Source organism: Dendrobates tinctorius, unplaced genomic scaffold (genome assembly GCF_039654945.1).
Source record: "Dendrobates tinctorius isolate UK_male_01 unplaced genomic scaffold, ASM3965494v1 ptg000130l, whole genome shotgun sequence".
Taxonomy (NCBI): domain Eukaryota; kingdom Metazoa; phylum Chordata; class Amphibia; order Anura; family Dendrobatidae; genus Dendrobates; species Dendrobates tinctorius.
In genome coordinates this window covers 1,697,730-1,717,943 of record NW_027361798.1, presented here as the reverse complement: position 1 = coordinate 1,717,943, position 20,214 = coordinate 1,697,730, and the positions used below count along the sequence as shown (strand labels likewise).

The window sequence follows — 20,214 nt, the reverse complement described above, 5'->3', positions numbered from 1 at the left end:
GAGCAGAAAAACTTAGCTTTGAGAAGCAGGAATCAGACTGGTCTCCAAGAATCCAGCAGGAAAATCACCAGCCAGGAAGAAGGGCGTCGGCAGCCTTATATCCAGTCCTCAATTCCAGCCACCCAGTCATCATCTAGCTGCCCAGGTGTTTGGTAATCAGTCTCACTACCTTCCTTCACTAGAGGAGGGAGTTCATCAGACCTCAATGGTGAAGGGAAAAATGAACTCACAACAGGGAGCAGTGGGGACTGCAAAGATCTATACTGAGAACAGTGGAGACCCCTGGGATCTGTACGGGGAGCCGTGGGGACTGCAGTGATCTCTACTGGGAGCAGTGGGGATGGCAGGGATCTGTAGTGGGAGCAGTGGGGACTGAAGGGATCTGTACTGGGAGCTGTGGGGACCGCAGGGATCTGTAGTGGGAGCAGTGGGGACCGCAGGGATCTGTAGTGGGAGCAGTGGAGACCACAGGGATCTGCACTGGGAGCTGTGGGGACTGCAGTGATCTGTACTGGGAGCAGTGGGGACCGCAGGGATCTGTACTGGGAGCCATAGGGACCGCAGGGATCTGTAGTGGGAGCAGTGGGGACCACAGGGATCTGTACTGGGAGCTGTGGAGACCGCATAGATCTGTAGTGGGAGCAGTGGGGACTGCAGGGATCTGTAGTGGGAGCAGTGGGGACTGCAGGGATCTGTACTGGGAACAGTGGAGACCGCCGGGATCTGTACTGGGAGCCGTGGGGACTGCAGTGATCTGTACCGCGAGCAGTGGGGACCGCAGGGATCTGTACTAGGAGCTGTGGGGACTGCAAGGATTAGCAGTGGGAGCAGTGGGGACTGCAGGGATCTGTATTGGGAACAGTGGAGACCGCCGGGATCTGTACTGGGAGCCATGGGGACTATCGTGATCTTTACTGGGAGCAGTGGGGACCGCAGGGATCTATAGTGGGAGCAGTGGGGACTGCAGGGATCTGTACTCGGAGCCGTGGGGACAGCAGGGATCTGTAGTGGGAGCCGTGGGGACCACAGGGATCTGTAGTGGGAGCAGTGGGGACCACAGGGATCTGTAGTGGGAGCAGTGGGGACCGCAGGGATCTGTACTGGGAACAGTGGAGACCGCCGGGATCTGTACTGGGAGCCGTGGGGACTGCAGTGATCTGTACCGCGAGCAGTGCGGACCGCAGGGATCTGTACTGGGAGCCGTGGGGACTGCAGGGATCTGTAGTGGGAGCAGTGGGGACCGCAGGGATCTGTACTAGGAGCTGTGGGAACTGCAGGGATCTGTACTGGGAACAGTGGAGACCGCCGGGATCTGTACTGGGAGCCGTGGGGACTGTCGTGATCTTTACTGGGAGCAGTGGGGACCGCAGGGATCTGTAGTGGGAGCAGTGGGGACTGCAGGGATCTGTACTGGGAGCCATGGGGAAAGCAGGGATCTGTAGTGGGAGCCGTGGGGACCACAGGGATCTGTAGTGGGAGCAGTGGGGACCGCAGGGATTTGTCTGGGAGCTGTGCGGACAGCAGAGATCTCTACTGGGAGCTGTGGGGACTGCAGGGATCTGTAGTGGCAGCAGTGGGGACCGCAGGGATCTGTACTAGGGGCTGTGTGGACCGCAGAGATCTGTACTGGGAACAGTGGAGACCGCAGGGATCTGTACTGGGAGCAGTGGGGACCGGAGGGATCTGTACTGGGTGCAATGGGGGCTGCAGGGATTTGTACCAGGAGCAGGGTGGACCTACCATAAAAAGCCTCAGACAAGAGAAAAGGGTTTCCAGAAGAAAAATCCAAAAAAGCATTGTCCTTTCAGAGGCCTCGTTCCCACCAGAGACCAGATTATTCTGGTAAAGGGAAAACGGGTAGATGGAGCTACCCGAAGGGAGGCAGAGGATACCTTTCCCAATCCAACAAGTAGCACAGGGAGACAATGACGCCAAGAAATTCAGGAGAAGATTCCAATACTCTCACAAGGCCTGGATGGAAGTATTCAAAAATCCGTGGATACTTCAAAAAATGGCAGAAGTGTACAGAATAGAGTTTTTGCTGATCCATCAGGGAAGATTCCACCTCACAACTATCCAGACTCCACAGGTCTCAGAAAGGCCATTGAAGGATGGAAAAAAGATGGTGAATTCTGGAGTGGTGATACCAGAAGCAGAATGGTGTCATGGATACTATGCAAATCTATATTCAATAAAAAAATAACCTGGGGGCGACGATTGCACAATTATAAATCTAAAATCCCTAAACAAATAGCGTACAAAAAATTAAAGGTGGAAACTATAAGATCAAAGATTCCACTAACCAAGAAAGACATGGTGATGTGCATGCTAGATCTCAAAGAAGCATATTATCATGTGCCTATTCATGCTCACAGTCAGATATTCCTATTCATGCTCACAGTCAGATATTCCTATTCATGCTCACAGTCAGATATTCCTATTCATGCTCACAGTCAGATATTCCTATTCATGCTCACAGTTAGAGATAGCGAAGATTCGCACTGAAAGAAGGGGAAGCCATTCAGCAGTACCAGCCTGATGCCTTTAGTCTGGTCTTTCTTTGGCCCCACACATTTTCAGCAGCTACATTGTGGCCTTTTGAGAAAACAAGAGAAATTAACTGTTCATTATCTGGACCACTTCCTGTTAATTGCAGAGTCATGAGAGCAACTAAAAGCCACTTAACATCAACCGTCTTAGTTTTAAAAAACTTGGGATGGATCATAAACTGGAAAAAAATCGGAACCTCCTTATTACCAGGGAGAAAACAAAACGAGCTCAGAGACAGAGTGGTAACCTTCAGAGAAGGCATGGAGCTTCTGGGGTTAATACCTGCCCGGTATTCAGTGGAGACAGTTCCATTTGAGGCAGTTACCACATCAGATTTTGGCATCCTGGAGCAGAAGGATAGAAAAGGACTGGACAAGAAAATAAGATAGTCCATAATAACAAGGGAGTCATAACATGGTGGACTTCTATGACCAACCTTCAGAAAGGGATCATGTTGAATGTATCCCCATTTGTAACCGTCACCACAGACGGGAGCAGCAGAGGTTGGAAGGCCCATGCACAGGGTCAGAACCTACAAGGCATCTGACTAAAATCAGAGCTTCTCAGATCTTCAAACTTCACTGAGCTCCAAGCAGTCTGGGAGACATTAAAAATATGTCTGTCAGGCCTAAAGAATCAACACATCAGAAAGCTGTCAGACAATATCACGACAGTAGCCTTCCTCATGCGTCAGGTTGTACGGAGACCTCACCATCTTCAGGCTTTAGCGGAAAAAAATAATCTTTCAGTGGGAAGAGAGGACACTTTTATCCGCGATAGCGACACACCTGAAGGGCACTGAGAACGCAGTGGAAGACTTTTTCATCAGGAAGGTGTCAGGAACACCGCACTGCACTAGCTCACTGAGCCAGTGCGCGTGTCCTGAGTACAAAAACAGTGCTCAAAGATACCTGTGGAGCAGGCAGCAGCGGTGACGATGCGTGCTTCAGAGTATCAGGACCTGAAGCATGTGACTGCTGGGGGCGTGGCCTAAGCTCCACAGAGCTAGGAGCTGCAGGGAAACTCTTAGAAAAGTAACTACAGGACAAGTTACCAAGGGGCATAGACAGAGACGTAAAACAGGTCAAGCCAAGGTCAAAGCACGAGATGGCAGGACAGTACCAAAGGGTTAGACAGAGCAGATAGTCAGGACGAAGCAATAGATCAGAAAACCAGAACGGGCAATAGACGGTACAATAGGGACAAACTGTAACGGAGTAACAATAGCCAAGCCAGGAGGTTAGAACCGGAGAAGACAATAGTACCAAAATGTGAGACAGAGAACAGCACGACGGGACAGACCAAGTCATACACAGGAAGCAAACAAGCAATGCAGTATACATGCACCCCAGGGGTCAGACACACAGCCAGAATAAGAGTATAGCTGACAGGGAATCCTAGTCTGAGATCCAAAGAGAGGCCGGCAAAAGTTAACCCTGTGAGAACAGGACATTAACCATGTCCTAACCATGACAGAAGGAAGTTCCACAGTCAGAATGGGAACTGAACTGGGAGGAATTCATAATGCATCTTCTGGCTTACTGAACATAGGCGTCTGGTTAATTAAGATAAAATTCTACGTCTTCACATTGCTTCCCCATTTTCACTAGCCAGATGTGAGAGGCTTCCGATAATCCTTCTCCACTTATCGGGGACAGTCCACAACATGTCTTTAAGCACATACACGAATGCAAGAGGTCCCACCTTCATGACAACTAAACTTTGTATCATCCAATTTCCTCAAAGCATATTCCATGTCTTACATGTAGCGTTTATTCACAAGTAATTGATGAGAAATAACTCATATCCACACATGGCATCCTCCTCATCCAGCTGTTCCTTTATTAAAGTTGACCGAGTGTTGGTGGCCTGGAATTCAATCCATCGGAGCTGCCGCAGCTCCTGTAGTTGCCATTTCTTGTTGCAGTTATACATCAATCCACTCTGGTCCTCTTCCCAAGGCACAGTTGGTGAAGTTGGACGTAATGGCATCCGAAACCTGCAGTGCATGCCTTATCAATGGTCTGCTGGGTCTGTTTGTATACCTTCCTGGTTGTGGAGCCCTCAACGGTGTCTGAGAACACCAGTCCCCTGCAGCTCCCCCAGTGCCACAGGGCTGAGTAGTATCCCACTGCTGCCACCATAATGTGAAGATAAGGGGGTCAACTGGTGCTCTAGTCCGATAACTGAAACTGCCTGGACCAGGGCACATCCTACCGAATGTCTGCTCTCCTTATACGGTTGGTGTAATACTACTCAGATAACACAGGGTGCGGGTAAAAGAGTGTGGCAATGCTCTATTGAACCATGAATAAAGGCAAGTAACACATAGAACAGCCCCAGAAAAATACTCAAGATGGTACACATTACAGAGTCCCTTCCACTGACTTGCCGGGATAAGAGCAGCTGTGACTGGAGAGCTTCCAGGGCTGACTACCCCCACCTGTGGCATGCACATAGAGGAGGCAATAACAAGCATAGGAAGATGACAATCCATTGAGGTACAAGGCCAGGTGACCAGAGGGTCACAACCAGGCTTCTCCGAATATCTCCATGGAGCCAGGTGACCAATGGATCTCATTCCTGGCTTTTCCAAAACGTATCCATGGGGCTCAGGTGACCGGTGGGTCCACATCCTGGCTACTCCAAATGTATGCATGAGTTCAGTGATTGTCAAAGGATCAGATATGTATTCTTTCACGTCAGGTGAATAAATTAGTATGCCATCAAGATAGATTACAAATCTACCCTACTTGGTGGCTAAAGATGTAATTTACAAAGTGCTGAAAGACGGCGGGCACGTTCGTCAACCCAAATGGCTTCAAAAGGTTCTCACATTATCCCTCAGGTGTATTAAAAGCTGTTTTCCACTCATCCCCCTCTTTAACACTAATGTGATTATTCACACCCCTGAGATCCAGTTTAGAAAACCATTTTGCTCCTGCAATCTGATTAAAGAGGTCCAAGATGAAAGAATGGATACAGATCACGAATCGTGATCTCATTGAGTTCGCAGAAATCTACGCAGGGGCGTAACCCCCTGTCTTTCCTCTTTACAAAGAAAAATCCAGCAGCAATGAGGGATGAGGATGGTCTGATGTAAACCTTTGACAAACTTTCTGCGATATAATCATTAATGGCCTGCCTCTCTGAACCAGATATATTGTATAGTTTGCTTTTTGGCAGTTTGGCCCCAGGGACAAGATTAACGGCACAGTCATAAGGATGATGGGGAGGAAGTTCTTGGCATACCTGCTCTGAAAACACATTTTCAAATCCAGACAGGTATTTAGGCACAGACTCGGGTGCTCAAGCAGCATCCTTGACAATACTCACTCCACTTTACCACCTCCCAAGTCTGCCAATCTACCACAGGGTTGTGCAGACTGAGCCAAGGAAGTCCAAATACCACAGCCACAGGAGAGGGCAGACCCTCTAGCACATAACAGTCAATGCCTTCTGAGTGCATGGCCCCTACCTGTAGATATAACCCCTGTCTCAAGGGTGCAGAGTCAATGGCAACTATGGGTGTAGGTCTGGAAATTGTATGTGGATTGAGGCCCTGGACCTACACATACTTAGTGTCAATCAAGTTCAACCCTGCCCCACTGCCTAGAAAGGCAGAAACAACCACCTGACTACTCTCTATCAAGGTAAACTTGTGACAGTCTACTTCCTGATGGTGCAGTCATTATGGACTCCTGGAAAACCAATTATCGATGGGACTAATACCTATTTTCTTCACTGCCCTAAAGTATAAAATTCTGTGACACACCTCTGGTGTCAATGTGGCACCCCAGGAGTCCGGTTGCCACAGTGGCATTGCCTCCATCACAGGGAGTAATGTCATGCCTGGAAGCAAGGAGGGGTCCCCTTACCAGGTGTCAGTAGGAGGGAAGTCGAGGAGAACCTGGGGAGTGGAGCTGTGATTAAACTTGCTCGAGAGTTGAGCGCTAGGAACCGGATACTGTAGTCTGTGATTGCGTGGGTCTTGAAGTTCCGGCAGCTAAATCCAGAGGGCAGGGGACTGCAGGTCTCCTGGCCCGATCTAATACCCGGTGGCACAGCAGCATACCAGAGCAAGGAGCCGACACAAAGGAGTGGCACCTGTGATAGGCTCGAGCTGCCCGCCATGCGGGCAACGGTTTGTTTTTTAAAACAGAGAATGACGGCAGTAGGAGGGTGAGCTGTTAGGCAGCAAGGAGAAAGGGAGGATAGCGCAGAATCAAGGGCTCCGTACCTGCCTGGCCAGCTAGGTGTATCCAAAATTGCTTCCAGGCTGCCCGGCTCTCCATCACGATCTGTTACCAGAGTCCCGGTCTATCACCTATCAAGTAAAGGAAAAGAAAACTACAGTCCTTGTGTCCTCCAGTGATCTCTTGCGTCCTGAGTCTTGCACCACAAGGTACACGAAGCCTGACATACACAGAACGGGTAGCCCTGGGGCCATGTTCCACCTGTGGGGAGCAGTACCATCCCATTAACCCCAGCGGTCTCCTTTAGCAGCGTCTGCCATCCGTTGATGAAAACCACAGGTGGCGTCACGTTAAATCCCATATACATATTCCCCATTTTACGGCACAGCCAGGGCCACAAAGTCGGGTAACGGCCCCGTGACTTCCCCAAAGAATGGTCCGACCCGGTTCCGAGTACCCCATGACCCTGGTGGGCGTGTCATTAATATGATCACTGCTCCTCTAGATGAATTCATTGAGATGTGTCGCTTGTAAATTGGGGTCACTTATGGGGGGTTCTGCTGTTCTGGCACCTATGGGGCTCTCCCAGTGGGTTATGGCACCTGGAAATCATAACAGTAAAATCTGCACTATAATATGGCGCTCCTTCTCTTCTGAGCTTTGCTCTGTGCCTGAAAGGAAGTTTTCGACTACTTAAGGGGAAATGGTGCACTCAGGAGAAACTGCACAACAAATCTTATTGTCCATTTTCTCCTGTTACCCTTTTGAAAATTAAACACTTGAGGTCTAAGTAACATTTTAGTGGAAAAAATATGGTACTTTTCCTTTTACTCTGCCTATTGTTATTGAATTCTGTGAATAGCCTGAAGGCTAAAAATGCTCACTACACTGCTAGATGAATTCCTCAAGAGTTGTAGTTTCCAAAATGAGGTCACTTGTGGGGGTTTCCGCTGTTTTGGCGCCTCAGGGGCTCTCCAAACGTGACACGGCATCCGCAATCTATTCCAGCCAAAATTGCGCTCAAGAATGCCATTGCGCTCCCTTCCTTCTGAGCCCTGCCGTGCGCCCAAACAGTAGCTTTCCCCCACGTATGGGTATAGGCGCACTCAGGAGAAATTGCACAATTTGCATGGTGCCATTTCACTTATTACCCTTGTAAACATGAAAAATTTGGGGGTAAATCAACATTTTTGTGGGAAAAAGTAAAATGTTCATTTTTTCCTTTTACATGGCATTAATTTCAGTGAAGACACCGGTCAGAGTTGTAAAATGTGTCCTGGTCATGAAGGTGAAAATAGGCTGGGAGTGAAGGGGTAAACAAGTGGAGGCCACATAAGAAGGGGATGTAAATGAATGGGAGACACAAAAGGGAATATTACAACTATATTGGGGTCACAAAGAAGCCCCATCTATGGGGGCGTACGAGTCACCTGTACTGTATATGCTGACACCTCCTACGACATGGTCATTATATGGCGGTAATAGCAGTGTTTATTATCATTACTCCGCAACATGTGGTGTGATGTCAGACACTGTATGACTTATTAAAATGATATTATTGCCATCTCTTTTCAGATTTATTTGCTAAGTTTGTATTATTTCTAAGGGCCATAAATCCAGAGCAGCATCTGGAGGTGGAGAGAGGTCACCCAGGTCCAGAGCAGTGATCATAGGACTCTAGTGACACCGCTGTATCGGTCTGTTCACCCCTCACCCATCTCTCCGTCCATCACTCCATTCCTTCGCCCTTCCCTCCATCCATCCTTTCATCCCTCTGTTCATCCTCCCGCCCTTCCCACCATCCCTTCTGTAATAAAGAGCAGGTGCTGGGTATGTCACCACGGAACAGACGGACCAACAGTCAGGCTGTGTGCCCATGTTGCGTTTTTTTCAGCGTTTTTGATGCGTTTTTCGGGGTCAAACCGCATAAAAAATGCTTAAAAGAAGCATCCCGTTCATTTTAATGCATTTTGGCCTTTTCGTGCCAATGGATGTGTTTTTTACCGCTAAGGAAACGCTTAGCGGTAAAAACCGCAGCAGGTTCATTAATTTCCGCTTAGGTCCGTGTTTTTGGCTATTTCCTATAGTCAAAGACGCACGAAAAAAATGCAAAAATCACGCGGACAAAAACGCGCGTTTTTGGGGAAGGAGACCCGTTTCCTGAGCGTTTAAAAACGCTAATGTGGGCACACACCCTTAAAGGGAGGTTTATTTACAGGGATAAACACCGACAATATAACAGTGCGAGTATTGGTGAAGTAGAAAAACAAGTTATTAAACAGGCAAACGGAAATAGCAATATTAAACAGTATTCTCTGGAGTGAACTTGGCAGTCGGAAGGGGACTTGCTTGTAGGGTCAACCTTCTCCCACGTAGGTACCGAACAACAGCGGCACTTGTCGTCTATAGTCTCTGTAAACTCTGTGATCCTTAGCAATCCTCAGCCGGGTTCTCAGGGGTTAATGCGGGAGTCAGAGGGGGCACGAGGCAGACGGGGTCCCCTCTGCTCTCAGTCTTTTGCTCCAACGCTACAGTCTCTCCTGCAGAAGCCAAGCTCGGTGAACAATGGCGACTCTTCGCCAAAATTAGGGGCTCTGCACTAATTCCACGGGTACCGGGGCTTCGCGCAGGGATCACTGCCTCTGTACGGGTCACTGTCTACCCATGACACCGTCTCAACACAGGCCACGGTCTCTGTATGGGCCACAGTCTCTGCACGGGCCACGGTCTCTGTACGGGCCACAGTCTCAACACAGGCCACAGTCTCTGCACGGGCCACAGTCTCAACACAGGCCACGGTCTCTGCACGGGCCACAGTCTCAACACAGGCCACGGTCTCTGCACGGGCCACAGTCTCAACACAGGCCACGGTCTCTGTACAGGCCAGTCTCTGCATGGGCCACAGTCTCAACACAGGCCACGGTCTCTGCACGGGCCACAGTCTCAACACAGGCCACGGTCTCTGCACGGGCCACAGTCTCAACACAGGCCACGGTCTCTGCACGGGCCACAGTCTCAACACAGGCCACAGTCTCTGCACGGGCCACAGTCTCAACACAGGCCACGATCTCTGTACGGGCCACAGTCTCTGCACAGGGGTCAGGACGCACCTTTGCGGTCACTGCAGTCTCCGGCTGCACGTTCTCACGGGCTGCAGTCTCTGTGTGCGGTACCCCAGTTTTTGCCTTCTGAACGGGAGCTCTGTCTCTCTCCCGGTCTGTGTCTGCGTCCTGTCCTGGCCGCTGCCCAGGCTGCACTTTTCTCGCTCTTTGTCCGGCTTCTTTCCTGTCCCCCGGGGAACCTGCTGTGCTGCTCCATGCTTCTGGGCACAGAGCAGAGGAGGCAGCCCCCTCCCCGGCTCTTCCTGTACTACACCCCCTTATACTTCGTCCTTCCCTCCATCCCTCACTCAGCCCATCCAACTTTGCTGTGGATACTTTTATATCACGAGGATTTCTGAAAGTCGAAGAGGAAAGAATTCCCAGCTGGCAGACACATGTGTGATGTGCGGAGGATGATGAGGGGAGTGGAGAATGTTGTGCTGGTGCCGTCTGTAAGGATTCCGCCTCCTCCTGCCAATCACTGCAGGATCATTTTAGGGTTCAGTTTACACCACAAATTTGAAAACTAATAAATGTTAGTGATCGTGTGAGACAGGTGAAAATGTCACCAGCAGCCCCATGTAACACCACAGATAACACAGTGATGACTCTCTGAGTACAGATAATGTAGTAGATGTCACCTGCAGTCCTATGTAACACCACAGATAACACAGTGATAACTCTCTGAGTACAGGTGATGAATTAGATGTCATCTGCAGTCCTATGTAACACCACAGATAACACAGTGATAACTCTCTGAGTACAGGTAATGAATTACATGTCACCTGCAGTCCTATGTAACACCACCGATAACAGAGTGATAACTCCCTGAGTACAGATAATGTAACAGATGACATCTGCAGTCCTATGTAACACCACAGATAACACAGTGATAACTCTCTGAGTACAGGTAATGAATTACATGTCACCTGCAGTCCTATGTAACACCACAGATAACAGTGATAACGCTCTGAGTACAGATAAGGTAGTAGATGTCACCTGCAGTCCTATGTAACACCACAGATAACACAGTGATAACGCTCTGAGTACAGATAAGGTAGTAGATGTCACCTGCAGTCCTATGTAACACCACAGATAACACAGTGATAACTCTCTGAGTACAGGTAATGAATTAGATGTCACCTGCAGTCCTATGTAATACCACAGATAACAGTGATAACGCTCTGAGTACAGATAAGGTAGTAGATGTCACCTGCAGTCCTATGTAACACCACAGATAACACAGTGATAACGCTCTGAGTACAGATAAGGTAGTAGATGTCACCTGCAGTCCTATGTAACACCACAGATAACACAGTGATAACTCTCTGAGTACAGGTAATGAATTACATGTCACCTGCAGTCCTATGTAACACCACAGATAACAGTGATAACTCTCTGAGTACAGGTAATGAATTAGATGTCACCTGCAGTCCTATGTAATACCACAGATAACAGTGATAACGCTCTGAGTACAGATAAGGTAGTAGATGTCACCTGCAGTCCTATGTAACACCACAGATAACACAGTGATAACGCTCTGAGTACAGATAAGGTAGTAGATGTCACCTGCAGTCCTATGTAACACCACCGATAACAGAGTGATAACTCCCTGAGTACAGATAATGTAACAGATGACATCTGCAGTCCTATGTAACACCACAGATAACACAGTGATAACTCTCTGAGTACAGGTAATGTATTAGATGTCACCTGCGATCCTATGTAACACCACAGATAACACAGTGATAACTCTCTGAGTACAGATAATGTAGTAGATGTCACCTGCAGTCCTATGTACCCCTACAGATATCACAGTGATAACTCTCTGAGTACAGGTAATGAATTAGATGTCACCTGCGATCCTATGTAACACCACAGATAACAGTGATAACTCTCTGAGTACAGGTAATGAATTAGATGTCACCTGCAGTCCTATGTAATACCACAGATAACACAGTGATAACTCTCTGAGTACAGGTAATGAATTAGATGTCACCTGCAGTCCTATGTAACACCACAGATAACACAGTGATAACTCTCTGAGTACAGGTAATGAATTAGATGTCACCTGCAGTCCTATGTAATACCACAGATAACAGTGATAACGCTCTGAGTACAGATAAGGTAGTAGATGTCACCTGCAGTCCTATGTAACACCACAGATAACACAGTGATAACGCTCTGAGTACAGATAAGGTAGTAGATGTCACCTGCAGTCCTATGTAACACCACAGATAACACAGTGATAACTCTCTGAGTACAGGTAATGAATTACATGTCACCTGCAGTCCTATGTAACACCACAGATAACAGTGATAACTCTCTGAGTACAGGTAATGAATTAGATGTCACCTGCAGTCCTATGTAATACCACAGATAACAGTGATAACGCTCTGAGTACAGATAAGGTAGTAGATGTCACCTGCAGTCCTATGTAACACCACAGATAACACAGTGATAACGCTCTGAGTACAGATAAGGTAGTAGATGTCACCTGCAGTCCTATGTAACACCACCGATAACAGAGTGATAACTCCCTGAGTACAGATAATGTAACAGATGACATCTGCAGTCCTATGTAACACCACAGATAACACAGTGATAACTCTCTGAGTACAGGTAATGTATTAGATGTCACCTGCGATCCTATGTAACACCACAGATAACACAGTGATAACTCTCTGAGTACAGATAATGTAGTAGATGTCACCTGCAGTCCTATGTAACACCACAGATAACAGTGATAACTCTCTGAGTACAGGTAATGAATTAGATGTCACCTGCAGTCCTATGTAATACCACAGATAACAGTGATAACGCTCTGAGTACAGATAAGGTAGTAGATGTCACCTGCAGTCCTATGTAACACCACAGATAACACAGTGATAACGCTCTGAGTACAGATAAGGTAGTAGATGTCACCTGCAGTCCTATGTAACACCACCGATAACAGAGTGATAACTCCCTGAGTACAGATAATGTAACAGATGACATCTGCAGTCCTATGTAACACCACAGATAACACAGTGATAACTCTCTGAGTACAGGTAATGTATTAGATGTCACCTGCGATCCTATGTAACACCACATATAACACAGTGATCTCTCTCTCTGCGTACAGTTAATGTAGTAGATGTCACCTGCAGTCCTATGTACCCCTACAGATATCACAGTGATAACTATCTGAGTACAGATAATGTAGTAGATGTCACCTGCAGTCCTATGTAACACCACCGATAACAGAGTGATAACTCCCTGAGTACAGATAATGTAACAGATGACATCTGCAGTCCTATGTAACACCACAGATAACACAGTGATAACTCTCTGAGTACAGTTAATGTAGTAGATGTCACCTGCAGTCCTATGTAACACCACAGATAACACAGTGATAACTCTCTGAGTACAGGTAATGTATTAGATGTCACCTGTGATCCTATGTAACACCACAGATAACACAGTGATCTCTCTCTCTGCGTACAGTTAATGTAGTAGATGTCACCTGCAGTCCTATGTACCCCTACAGATATCACAGGGATAACTATCTGAGTACAGATAATGTAGTAGATGTCACATGCAGTCCTATGTAACACCACAGATAACACAGTGATCTCTCTCTCTGCGTACAGTTAATGTAGTAGATGTCACCTGCAGTCCTATGTACCCCTACAGATATCACAGGGATAACTATCTGAGTACAGATAATGTAGTAGATGTCACATGCAGTCCTATGTAACACCACCGATAACACAGTGATAACTCCCTGAGTACAGATAATGTAACAGATGACATCTGCAGTCCTATGTAACACCACAGATAACACAGTGATAACTCTTTGAGTACAGATAATGATGTAGATGTGACCTGCAGTCCTATGTAACAGCAGCGTTATCATTAATATCCGCTCTCGTACACTATGTACGTTCCCCCTTCCTCTCCCGTTCCCCCTCTCATCCTGTGGTTGGGATCGTCGGCCGCCCTCCCCCTCGCCCTGAGGGATTATTCCCTGGGAAGAAGCTGTGGGAGAGCTCCCAGGAGAGGACGTGTCCGGATTGTGCTCCGGGGCCCCGGCGCTGGGTCCTCCCAGTCTGTGCACTGGATGAGCTCAGTCCCTGCTGGATCTCTGGACGCCTCTGACCGGTCAGTGCTCCCCCATTGATTGCATTCAGTGCTGTTTGCTGTCTCTGGGGCCCCTGTACCTGGATGTGTCACCTGGGGCCCCTCCTCATTGTCAGCACCGGATCCTGCAGGATTCCGCCCTGTGATCTGCTCTCCCATGTTATGGATTAATAATAATTTTATTTCTATAGAGCCAACATGTTCCGCAGCACTTTACATTTTAGATGGATTCGATGACCTCCTGATTCCAGGATGAGTCCTCCCTGCAGAACGTCACCTCTGCTGCTCGTCCTCCTCCTCTCTGATCCCCTAATTGCTGGTCTGGGATCAATCATCACAGGGGATCCCACAGGATCTCATAGAACTGCGGGGGCTGAGCTGGGGCCGCACCATGGCATCCGGGACGCGGTCATTCAGCCTAGTGGCCGGCCCAGCACGTGGGGTGGAGGATCCCTGAAGATGGCGATCACTGAGCCTTCTACAGATGGGAAGGTGAGAAGAATACTATTGTGGTTTAATCTACAATATTCGGGGGGGGGGAGGCGCGTTTTTTATATGGAGCCGGCGTCCCCCCTTATTCCTCCCCAGACCTCGGCTCTCTCACAGATGCCAGATTATCGGATTGTGCTGATCCCCTTTATTGCCTTCACTTCTTTGCTATATCTCACAGGTATCCGATGTACACAGTACTGGCCGGCCTGAGCAGAGCGCCCACAGCCCCCCGGGGCAGAGCGCCCACAGCCCCCTGGGGCAGAGCGCCCACAGCCCCCCGGGGCAGAGCGCCCACAGCCCCCTGGGAGGTGAGTTTATATCTGGAGCTTCAGTTTATAGACTATAAAAGGAGTGATGGGGTCCATTATTGCTGAGCTCCGGCTGACAAGTCTCACTGTAGCGCCCAGGTAGCATCATACAGCACTCAGATAGTATCATACCATGCCCAGATTGTATCATACTATGCCCAGGTAGTGTCATACAGTGCCAACATAGTGTCATAACACACCCAGATAGTGTCGTACCATGCCCAGGTAGTGTCATACTGTGCCCAGATAGAGTTGTCCTGCACGCATATAGTGTCATACATTGACCAGGTAGTGTTGTATCATGCCTAGTAGTGTCATACTGCACCCAGGTAGTATCAGACTGTGCACAGTTAGTGTTGTACTGTGCCCGGGTAGTGTTATACTGCACCCAGGTAGTGTTGTACTGTGCCCAGGTAGTGTAGTATTGTGCTTCATGCCCAAGTAGTGTCGCACCGTGCCCAGGTAGTTGTCGCACCGTGCCCAGGTAGTGTTGTACTATGCCTGGTAGTTTCATATTGCACCCAGATAGTGTTGTACTGCTCCCAGGTAGCGTCGTACTGTGCCCAGGTTGAGTCGTTAAGCCTCCGGGGAGTATCGTACAACACCCAGGTAGTGTTGTACTGTGCCCAGGTAGTGTAGTATCGTGCCTCATGCCCAAGTAGTGTCGCACCGTGCCCAGGTAGTTGTCGCACCGTTCCCAGGTAGTGTCGCACCGTGCTCAGGTAGTGTCGTACTATGCCTGGTAGTTTCATATTGCACCCAGATAGTGTTGTACTGCTCCCAGGTAGTGTCGTACTGTGCCCAGGTAGCGTCGTACTGTGCCCAGGTTGAGTCGTTAAGCCTCCGGGGAGTATCGTACAACATCCAGGTAGTGTCGCACTGTGCCTGGTAGTTTCATATTGCACCCAGGTAGTGTCGTACTGCACCCAGGTAGTGTCATAATGCACCCAGGTAGTGTCATACTGTGCCCAGGTAGTGTCATATTGTGCCCAGGTAGTGTCATACTGTGCCCAGGTACTGTCATACAGTGCCCGGGTAGTGTCGTACTACACCCAGGTAGTGTTGTAATGTGCCCAGGAAGTGTCATACAGTGCCAACATAGTGTTGTACCACACCCAGGTAGTGTCGTACTGTAAGGGGGTGTACAGGGACCGTGTAATACCCCACTCCCTTCCTTTGTGTTGATACTGTTGTAATTAATCTATATGGCTGCTATGTAAATAGTGTTGCTTAATACTGTGTATTGTATCTAATGCTAATATTTCCACAGTTTTATTAGGGAAAGCGTAGTACCCATTTTTGGCCACAAGATGGGATGTTATAGGATATGTAATGTAGGATAGTGAAACCAGTTAGGAAGCAGTTAAATGTAGGAGGGGTCAGCTGCAACTAAGAGAGGGAGAACTTCCTCATAGGAGTCAGATGGGCCATGGTGCCCATACCGCCTGCACGGGCTTAAGTGCCCAGAATTATAGCACAGATTTAAGTGTTCAGAATCGTAGCAGTGACCACGCAACGATCAAGGGAGAAGCCCAGCCATCCATAGCTACAGGACAGAACAGAGGAGGATAACCGCAGGCTTGGAACAGAAGCTTGAGGCAGAAAGTGGCAACACGGGGACGCAGGTGACTCCATTATGTAGCAACTTATAGCATGGGCTGATTCGCTCAGAACTGGGGCGAAATGGCTGAGAGAACTTCCAAATGCAGAAAGTTTGGACCGGGAGAATGCTGTGTCACCACAGGAAACAGTACAGAAGGGCAGGTCAATCGCCATGTGGCAACTGACTTTGGGAACAGATGATCCTATGTCAGGGGCGAAACAGGCAGAGGAGTGTCTAACCATCGTAGAGCTAAACAGGGAGGATGCTGAGGAACTGTATAAGGCGGTCCAACCTGGGAATGTGCTGTCTGAGAGTGAAAGAAGTACAGGGAAAGAGGAAGAGATGTGTAATGTGGAACATGTGATTAATGCTGTGAAATACTTGGATGTGCTGATAAATGAATACAGTAAAGTTGTCCTAGTTGAAATAGACTGTGAGTCAGTTCATTCGAAAACATTTGCAGACACCCTTCAGTGGTGCAGATGGGATCCGGATGATGCTGGACCTGAAGTCATAGGTACAGTATGCTGACTAATGGACATTGTTTTCGTGTGAAGGGAGGCCAAGGCACAGATGCTCTGGTGTCCGCGGTCATGACTATGGCCCTGACCCTCCCTCCCAGTACCACACCCAGGTAGTGTCGTACTGTGCCCAGATTGTATCATACTGCACCCAGGTAGTATCGTACTATGCCCAGGTGGTGTTCTACTACACCAAGGTAGCACTGTACTGTGCCCAGATAGTGTTGTACTGCACCCAGGTAGTGTCATACAGCGACCAGGTAGTGTTGTATTGTGCCTAGTAGTGTCGTACTGCACCCAGGTTGTTAGGCGTCGGATTTCTGAGACTGCACAACAGGAATCCAGAGCTGAACATCCAGCGGTCTCCCATTCCCCTCAGGGACCTGCACAGCAATCTCGGCGATCCAGGCGTCCTGCTCAGACCCGCTCTCTGGGTCTGGATGTTGCTACCACCTCTGGTCCAGCAATGGTACCGCAACCTGCTTTGCAGGGAATCGCTCCAGAGGCTAAGTCCTCTCGCCGTGCTACCGGGCATGTCCACAAGACGACTTCTCAGTGGAGAGCAGGGGTCACATGCTCAGGTCCTGTCTCGGATCTGATTGGTCCTTCTCAGAGGACTGGAAGGTCCCGGAAGCGCATGGCTATAAAAAGCCCGCATTGTGGCTCGGCCATGCGCTAGTGTAGACTTTATCTGCTATGTATGAATGGTGACGGATGCATGTGTCTGGTGACTGACTCATTGGAAACCCCTACCCTCTGATATTACAAATGTGGGCAGAGTGTATGTTTTAGTCAGCGCCAGGTAGTGGCTAGCTATGCGCCACTGTGCTCACCGCACCTTAGGCTAGCGTCCGACGGTGACCGGCTCCCCGGCACTGTCGCTAAGCGGCTTCAGTTACTGCCGTGCAGCAGTCAGCAGCACCTCTTGGCGTTTGCGGCTGCGACGCCATACGCTGGTCCTGTGACGTTAACAGGCCCGGCGTCTACGCCTTATTTATTCTAGGGCGTCTCTATGCCTTAAACAGAGGCTGTCCTAGCACCTCGGGTGACGCTAGACCGAGCGCAGTACTCCGCCTCCTAGCGTGTCTGCCATTACCCAGCAGCGGTTCTGACATCTACCGCACGGTGGACCCCGGGCGGCGAACGCACCTCCTATTATTTATATTTGGTGCGTTCTGCCGTCCCTAACACAGGTAGTGTCAGACTGTGCCCAGGTAGTGTTGTACTGTGCCCGGGTAGTGTCACACTACACCCATTTAGTGTAGTATTGTGCCTCGTGCCCAGGTAGTGCAGTATCATGCCGAGGTAGTGTAGTATCGTGCCAAGGTAGTGTCGCACCGTGTCCAGGTAGTGCATCCAGGTAGTGTCGTACGTGCCTGATAGTTTCATATTTCACCCAGGTAGTGCTATACTGTGCCCAGGTGGTGTCGTACTGTGCCCAGGTGGTGTCGTACTGTGCCCAGATGGTTGCGTACTGTGCCCAGGTAGTGTCGTACTGTGCCCAGGTAGTGTTGTATAGTGCTCAGGTAGTATCATGCCTTCCTCAGGAACTGTCATACTGCGCCTAACATGTAAAAGGGGCAAATAAAGACAAGTACAATAAACATGAGCAAAACAAGGCACACACAAGTACAGAAGGAGAGAGGACCCTGCCTGCGAGGGCTCACAGTCTACAGGGGATAGGTGAGGGTACACTAAGAGAGGGTAGAGCTGGTCATGCGGCAGTTCAGTAGACTGAGTATCACTGCAGGTTGTAGGCTTGTCAGAAGAGGTGGGTCTTCAGGTTCTTTTTGAAGCCTTCCTTGGTAGGGGAGAGTCTGATGTATTGGTGTAGAGAGTTCCAGAGTATGGGGGAAGCACGGGAGAAGTCTTGTATGCGGTTGTGGGAAGAAGAGATAAGAGGTGAGTAGAGAAGGAGATCTTGAGAGGATCGAAGGTTGCGTGTAGGTAAGTACTGGGAGACCATGTCACAGATGTATGGAGACAGCTTGTGGATGGCTTTGTATGTCATGGTTAGGGCTTTGAACTGGAGCCTCTGGGAAAAAGGAAGCCAGTGAAGGGCTTGGCATAGAGGAAAGGCTAGGGAATAATGCGGAGACAGGTGGATTAGTCAGGCAGCAGAGTGTAGGATGGATTGGAGTGGTGCCAGGGCGCTAGAAAGGAGGCCAGAGAGTAGGAGGTTGCAGTAGTCGAAGCGGGAGATGATAAGGGCATGCACTAGTGTTTTTCTGGTTTTATGGTCAAGGAATATACAGATCCGGGAAATAAGGAGGAGGCAAGGGCTTGGATATGTGGCTTGAAAGAGAGGGCAGAGTCGAGGATCACACCGAGGCACCGAGCATGCGGGACTGGGGAAAGTGAGCACCCATTGACATTGATGGATAGGTCTGGCGGAAGGGTAGGGTGAGATGGGGGAAAGATGATGAATTCTGTTTTATCCATGTTCAGTTTTAGAAAGCGAGCAGAAAAAAGAAAGCTGAAATAGCGGACAGACATTGTGGTATTTTGGTCATTAAGCAGGTGAGGTCAGGTCCAGATAGGTAGATCTGCGTGTCATCGGCGTAGAGATGATACTGCAAACCGTGGGATTCTATGAGCTGTCCCAGGCCGAAGGTGTAGATGGAGAAAAATAGGGGTCCTAGAACTGAGCCTTGAGGAACACCGACAGACAAGGTGCGAGGTGAGGAGGTGGTGTGGGAGAGGGAGACACTGAATGTTCGGTCTGTTAGATATGACGAGATCCAGGAGAGGGCCAAGTCAGTAATGCCAAGAGATGAGAGAATCTGTAGCAGGAGGGCATGGTCCAACAGTGTCAAAGGCAGATGACAGGTCCAAGAGAAGGAGGACAGAGTAGTGTCGCTTGCTCATGGCTGTTTGTAGGTCGTTGGTGACTTTAGTTAGGGCAGTTTCAGTTGAGTGATGCGGTCGGAAGCCTGATTGTAACCGGTCAAAGAGGGAGCAGGAGGAGAAGTGGGAGGTCAGTTCAAGATATACATACTGTTCCAGTAGTTTTGAGGCATAAGGGAGAAGAGATATTGGGTAATAGCTAGACACAGAGAATGGGTCGAGGGAGGACTTTTTGAGGATGGATGTGATCAAGGCATGTTTGAAGGATGAGGGGAAGACACCATTTGTAAGTGAGAGGTTGACAAGGTTTGTTAGGATTGGGATGAAGACTGTGATGAGGTTAGGAATGAGGTGGGACGGGAGTGGGTCAAGCAAGCAAGTGGTGAGATGTGATCTTGACCGGAGGGTGGAGAGCTGATCTTCTGTCATGGTGGAGAAGCTGGTTTTGGAGGAACAGGGCTAAGCAGCTAAGAG

The 20,214-nt window shown here is 49.0% G+C and overlaps 1 protein-coding gene across 1 annotated transcript in view; it reads left to right on the top strand.

Annotated features, from left to right (window-relative positions):
- Positions 1-13,850: 13,850 nt before the first annotated feature.
- The window catches only part of LOC141047971 (uncharacterized), a 107,420-nt gene continuing 101,056 nt past the window's right edge, over positions 13,851-20,214 (top strand). The window contains exons 1-2 of the mRNA XM_073543345.1: positions 13,851-14,461; positions 14,640-14,769. Of these exons, the coding sequence (XP_073399446.1) occupies positions 14,222-14,461; positions 14,640-14,769 (370 nt within the window). The 5' untranslated portion in view covers positions 13,851-14,221. The remainder of the gene's footprint in view (positions 14,462-14,639; positions 14,770-20,214) is intronic.